General features: G+C 48.2%; 1 protein-coding gene across 5 annotated transcripts in view; it reads right to left on the reverse strand.

Annotated features, from left to right (window-relative positions):
- Positions 1-6649, reverse strand: part of SPTAN1 (spectrin, alpha, non-erythrocytic 1) — a 42884-nt gene that overhangs the window by 440 nt on the left and 35795 nt on the right. For 4 of the 5 annotated variants that reach the window (XM_009870362.1, XM_009870365.1, XM_009870364.1 and 1 more), the window contains 6 exons: positions 6051-6068; positions 2813-2867; positions 2189-2385; positions 1748-1801; positions 1136-1282; positions 653-800 (listed from right to left, as the gene is read on the reverse strand). In XM_009870362.1, coding sequence (XP_009868664.1) covers positions 653-800; positions 1136-1282; positions 1748-1801; positions 2189-2385; positions 2813-2867; positions 6051-6068 — 619 coding nt within the window. Of the gene's footprint in view, positions 1-652; positions 801-1135; positions 1283-1747; positions 1802-2188; positions 2386-2812; positions 2868-4159; positions 4223-6050; positions 6069-6649 lie in introns of all 5 variants that reach the window. The other variant, XM_009870361.1, reaches the window with a different exon arrangement.

Consider the following 6649-nt stretch of genomic DNA (forward strand, 5'->3'; position numbering starts at 1 on the left):
TCCCACTCCCACTCCCACTCCCGCTCCCGGCGCGCTCAGCTCGCGGCAGAAGCCAGAGCAGCAGAACGACGCCCGGCATGGAAATGTTGTGGCTGTTTGCACTATTTGGTTACGGGTTGGAAGGTCTGACCCAAGTCTTCCCACCAAAGAGAAGAGAGAAGAAGTAACCGATACAAGGAAGCAGCACCACCTCTTTATTTCTCTGCCAGCTGGTGGGAAGCAGACAGGAAAAACTTGCTGTCTTGGCAGGGCTGCGAGGGGGAGGAGATGTTCGTCCTAAGCTTAGGCTTAAGTTTCTCCTTTGAATTGTCGTCTGGAGAAACATCTCCCTCTAGTCTCCCAAATGATGAAAGGAAAGCTGAGGACAGATGCACTGATGTGCTCCCTTCCCCAGCCTTTGAATATATTGCTCGTTTTACTCAACCCAAGTAGTTCTTGGGCAGTTAAAGCTCTTCCTCTGTCAAGCCAAGAAAGCAGCTGGGTAGGGCTGTTAACGTCGTTTCTGTGTTTGCTGCAGAGGATACCCTGGCAGGTTCAGAACTGACTCTACAGTGACATGAAACTCCAAGCAATTAGTGCTGTTCTTTGTTAACGGTCTGTACACAAAAAGCCTCTGTCTGTCCCTCCCTGGTGGGTCACAACCAGCACTTACTTGGTAGAGCTCCTCCTTGGTCACGTAGGGCTTCCCCTCTGAGCTGAGAGCACGGAAAGCGCTCTCTATCTCCTCGCTGGATTTCACGTTCTCCGTTTCCCTGCTGATCATGAACGCCATGTACTCCTGCAGCGAGACGTGTCCATCCCTGCGGCAAAACACAGTGAGTGAACGCTGCCCTCCGTGAATACCCGAGCACGGCACTTCCATTCCCTCCTGAGAGTGGCTTTAACTGTCCTGGGAGGAGTGAAAACCTCAACGCAGGAGACTGTCAACACCAGATGGTTTTCTAAAGTGAATTTCTTCACAAACGTCAGTCTTACCTTCATAAAGACTCTTTTACGTGAGTTGTTGTGAAAACAACCACAGCCTTTCCTCAGTAGAAGTAAGCACAGCTGTCTGTGTGAGCGACCTTCCAGCCAGCTCCCCAAAGGATATCAATAGAGTATTGATACAGAAAAGTAAAAGGTGCAACCCACGTACCTGTTGGGATCTACAGTGTCAAGAATAGACTCAAACTCTGGGTCTGGCTCTCCTTCCTCAACCATAGGCAGGTCATAGCCAAGGGAGCGCAAGCAAGACTTAAACTCCTGGTGATTAAGTCGTCCAGATTTGTCCTTGTCAAAGTGCCTAAAAACAAAACCAAAGCCAACGTTTTAAAGTGTCAGTTGTTGAGTACTGAAAGCTATGAAGTGGGCTGAAAACAACAGGTTATAACCAGCTCACTATTCTGGACAAATGAGCTTGACTCAATAAATAGTTCTAGCTAACATACATAAAAAGTAAGCACAAATTCTTTGCTTAAAAAGCACCCAAACCCCAGCAATATTCCCGGGTGGAATTCACTGGCACTCCCAGGTCTCGCACCCCCGTGCCCAGGAGAGGCTCTGGCGCAGCCAAGCCCGCACCCAGCCGGCAGCGGGTTTCTCCGGAGGCTCCCGCCATCTGGCAGAGATCGGAGCGGCTCGGCGCAAAACCGGGCAGACAACAAAGGAGCTACAAACAGATCGGTCAGGGAATCCCGTGAGCAGGAGCCATCCGCGTGCCAGAAATATCTCACGAGCATTCCTCTGGCACAATCTCCCTGCCACTCACTTGAACATCATGCTGAACTCCTTCAGGGCCTCCTCGGTGACTCCAGTCGTGTTTCTGAAAAGGAAGCAGTAAAGCTCGTGAGCGGCTCCTGAACTGCAGAGCCCTGCGGGCGTTCATCCACCCCAAGGCAGCGTGTGTGCGAGGGGAGGACAAACGAGCAAACGATACATCGCCCCAGCTCAACAGAATAATTCCTCCAAGATCACGTCGCTGCTAATGGCCAACAGGAACTACTTCCCAAACCGCAAACCTCACCCCTCAGCACAAGGCCGGGAGGTGGTGGGGATTCACAAGCTCACTGCGCCCGCCAGTCAGTGCACAGGAGAGACTCGTTAGCACGGGCCACGCAAGGTTTGTTTTCAGACACAGGCAGATGGGTCTCCTGTCTTTAATCCCCCCCAGGTCAGACACGCTTTACGCTGCCCCTGGGGGAGGCAATACCGAGCTTGAATCTGCTGCTCCAGGTTGTGCTGCATTCTCATCCCCAGCTGGTCAAGCTGGTCCCACTGCTGGGCCAGCCCCACGGTGCTGTGTTCCGTGTATTTGTTGTCCAAGATCAGCGCCTCTTCCATGGCGGCTCCAAGGTCCTCAATCTTCTTCAGCTGGCTCCTCATAGCTCGGATCTCCTGGTGCTTGCGCTATTAGGAAGGGAGTGAACAGGAGAAAATGAAAAAGTGCAAAAAAACCCCCTTACAAAACTGAGAACGCAGGCTGGCAGGGGAGGAAAGGGGTAGACTCTTCTACTGGAAACCAACAGGGCTTGGAAACAAGTTCTTAAGAAAAAAAGCCCCTCTGATTAGGAAACACGCTGAGAATCCTGCATCCTCCCTGCCCTGCCCCACTCGTTTAGAAAAAAGACCAAAAAGGAAAACTGCATCAGTGTTGTCTGATGGCTCGTGAGATAAACAGACATCAGCTACGTAAAACAGATAATCCCAAAGGTCTCTTCAGTACTCAAAATGTATAAAATCAATTAAGATTTTTCCACAGCGTTTCCATTCCCACCCTGTGTTCCCAAGCCAGCAGCTGGGGAAGGTGTTTTGGCAATTGCTGAGCGCTGCTTACTTTAGTAGCTTCCAGCTGCGACTCCAGTGTTCCCGATTCCTCCACCATACAAGACCTAAACACAGAATTGCAGTGAGAGGACGCACTTATCCCATAAAAAAGGGCAGGTGGGGCTTGAAATTAACAATCCTTCCTTGAAATTAAAAGTCCTTACAGCAATATTATTCTCCTGGAGGTATTTAAACAGTGGGTTTGTGTTGTTTTATTCTGACTCATCCTATTTGACTGACACGTGCACGTCTTGTTTTATTCTTATTTCTTTGTAGAGTTAATTTCTAGCCCCATATGAAAGGCAACACGGTCAGCAGCCACACTTCATGCCAGATCCAAAGCGCCCGCTCTACTGGACCTAACGAAATTAGACACTCAGTGCAGTCCCACCCCGCTCCACCGTGCCCAGCACGCACACGCACACACGAACTACAGGTGAGTCACTGGCGAGGCCCTGTTTGGCAGTGAGGTACAGGGGCTCTACAGAGGTGTGTTACAGGGGGATAAAATGGGGAAAAAAGACCTTGAAAACTACTGGTTTGGTTTAAAAGTCATCTTATTATGGCATCATCTCTGCAGAAAACTGTGGTCCTCTCCCGCAGAGCAGCGGTGGGTGGACAGTTGTTCTTCCCACCCCACCTCTCCCAGGCTGCACCCAGAGAAACTGAGGCACGGTCCGAATTCCAGAGGGAACTTGCAGGCACGCTGCAGCCCCCAGGGCACCATATCGAAATCACCACTGCGGTGATGATCTCCAAGAGCTACTTGGTCTGGCCTAACTGTGAGAACTCTCTGGATGCTGCTTTTTTCCCCCCACACTAAGATCCTCAGCAACCTGTAAAGCAGCAGCATTTAAGAATCTCTGTCCTTCCAACACGTACGGTGAGAGTTCGCACTGGACGACCTGCGCAAGGACAGTGAGGCTGGGCCCCGGGCAGGTGCGCCGTCCTCTCCTTTGACTCTCTGGTATTTAAGTTCCTAAACCTTAAGCAGGTGGTATCTAAAGTCACTAAAAACTGGGTTTTCATCCCCTCTGAAATCTATCCCTACGTGTTTTGAGCTTCTCCAGAAAGGGATTTCAAGAGCAGAATCACTCTGTAGCAATGAAAATGCACCAAACGACTGGGTGTTTCTCACCACAGGGTTAAGGCTCAGGTTCAAGGCACAACTAAAGAGACAAAGCGCACGCCCAGAACCCTGGGCTGGAAGCTGGCAACCAACCGTGGGAAGAGTCAACAGGGAAACAAACCTCCAAGCATCTCTAAGCCGTGAAAGTTAGTTGGAAGGAAAGCGAGCCTTGGAATTAAAGAGTGCATTTGAAAACCACAGTGAGGTAAGAAAATAAGAGGAAAAAACCTTCCAGATAGATCATCCCCAACTTCATACTGATAGACACGAATGACACGACGATATGCTATGCTAGTTGAAGAAAAGAAACCAAGTAAATTCCAAAAAGGAAGGAAGAAAGAACAGAGGAAAGAACACATCTGAAACACGGCCACTGCAGTGGAGTCACACTCCAAGCCAGCACCATCTTGCAGCAAACAGAAGCGAGTACTTAATGAAAGAAAATTATTCAAATGCTGGTTGCACATACACAAAAAATAATTATTATTTTCTTGCAAGTCACAAAAAAGTGACCCTCACTAAGAGCCAGATTGAAGCCTTGCAGTTAACTCATCTACAGATTCTTCAAATGCATTCTTCTCCCTAAACTCCAAATTCTTCCTCCTCTCCACAAAGAAAAACCTCCTCCAGGCAGCGCCAGGCGCCCACACGCGGTCTCAGCACGCTGAAAAGCGAGGTGTGCGCACGGCAGCTCTTATCTCAGACCGTCTCTGGAGCTCTGCCTGCCCTCTTGCCAAGGAAGGCGAAGCACAGCCAACACCTCTCCGAGTTAAATCGGTGTTTTTCATCTGGTCCTGCAGAATTTAGGATAAACTCTGCCCGGCACATCGGCAGCCTTCTGGTCATTTGTTCAACAAAAGAGCCTGGCACGGTGATCTCCAACTCTGACCTTTTGTCTTTTAGTAAATGGTTCCTATCTGTTCTCTTGTTCTTGGACACCAGAACTGAGCTACAGCACTACACAAAGGAGCAGAGAATTCAGCGTCCATTCCAGGAAAATCCGCTCGGTTCCATTAAACTGTACTACAAAAACGGGGCAAATTATTTTTATCTGGCAGAAACAGTGGGACACAAGACACCGTGATCATGACAGAGCAAATAAGAAACACGGTTATGTGCAAGGATTCCACCTTTTTACCACGAAAAGCCTTCTCTCTTCATGAGAAAGGCCCCTGCCTGCCCTGCAGCTGTGCCCAGGGCTCACACCCAGGCCTCTCTCTGCACCAGGCCCACGGGCTCTTTGGTCGCGTTTGACATGATGCCTCGTTACAAAGGTGCCATTGTGCTCCAGGCTTTTCAACACCGAACAAATTTAAATGGACAGACACGCTCGCAGAGAGTTTGGCAGTCCGAAGACACTAGAAGATTTTATTAGTTCCTTTCCACTTCTTGACAGATGACCAAGGTGCATCCTTGTCAGGAACTATTTCCAGGAATATGAAGTGGAATTAAAACTTCCGGCATCAAACGGGCTGCAACCCCAGGCGAGTTTGTGGGTTCACGTGACAAGGTTTCACTTTCTCCTGTCAAGAATATCACCTTTGCGAGGCACGGCTATGCAGCAGATCTAAAAACGGGCCGTTCATATTTGCATACTTCAGAGTTTTAAGATACGTAATTTCAGAAAAGCCTCTTCACAGGCATCCTCCCTCCTCCTTAGCCAAAATGGTCAATACTTTGGAGCTTTAATTGTTCTGAGAATAGTTATAATGGAAAAAGTTGATTTCACTAAGCAAGTCTCTGAATGCTGGAACACCGGGAACGTCAGCTCTTTTCCAAAGGGAGCCTGTTCTACGTTCTCATGTATCTCACCAGACCAAGAGCCTTCTCTTGTTCAAGCCCTCCAAGAAAGCAAGAACCAGCCAGGACTTTCACGATATGCCAGAAGCTAATTACTCCTTCTGCTTTTAGGTAGGAGATTTTTGTTTCCACTGGTTTATACTTAATCTGCTCCAAAATCTTTTGTTTCCTGTGTCTGTGCACCTCAGCCACAGATTGCTCTTTTCAAATAAAAGGGGTTTCAGTGCAGCTCTTGCGAGCAATGTACCGACAGAAGAAAGCAGACAGACAGAGCAGAACACACCACCAGATTTTTAAAGATATAAAATTCAATACTAACCCATCTAGCAGGTAAGTCCTGTAGAATGTGAAGATCCAAACATCAGGCAGCAGGACAGAGACAAGACAGTGAGAGAGGGACAGAGATTTGGGTGGGAAGCAAACATCAAAAAGTTAAAAATTGTATTTATATTTCATTATTTCATGAAGACACATACAGACCTATCTGTAAACACACAGAGACAGAGAATCACAGGATTACATGAAAACAGAACTCACCTCAAACCACAATCCGAGCGCATCAGAACTGGCCAAGCACTGCCTGCGCACGGTTACCTCTGCTTTCTAGGAACATTCTCTTCAGTTCACTGCAATTCCCAACCTTGAGATTTTATTTTTATTTCTAATGCGGCTCTTAAATCTTTCCTCCCCCTTCCTAGGCAAGGATGTTATTAGACAGCATCCACTGTAAGTGATTTCCAGGTAGCCTTAAGGATTTTTCACAGCTTCTTTGCTGACATTCTAGTGAGATTTCAAATACACTTTTCAGTACAAAAGGAGCATTAACAGAAATGTCACTGGCACTTCTCTCAGCCTGCCCCGAGCTACTTGTTCCCTCTCGCTGTGCTGCAGACTTGTTCAGGAATAAATGGGAAAGAG

The sequence above is a fragment of the Apaloderma vittatum genome, unplaced genomic scaffold, assembly GCF_000703405.1.
Source record: "Apaloderma vittatum isolate BGI_N311 unplaced genomic scaffold, ASM70340v1 scaffold9225, whole genome shotgun sequence".
NCBI lineage: Eukaryota > Metazoa > Chordata > Aves > Trogoniformes > Trogonidae > Apaloderma > Apaloderma vittatum.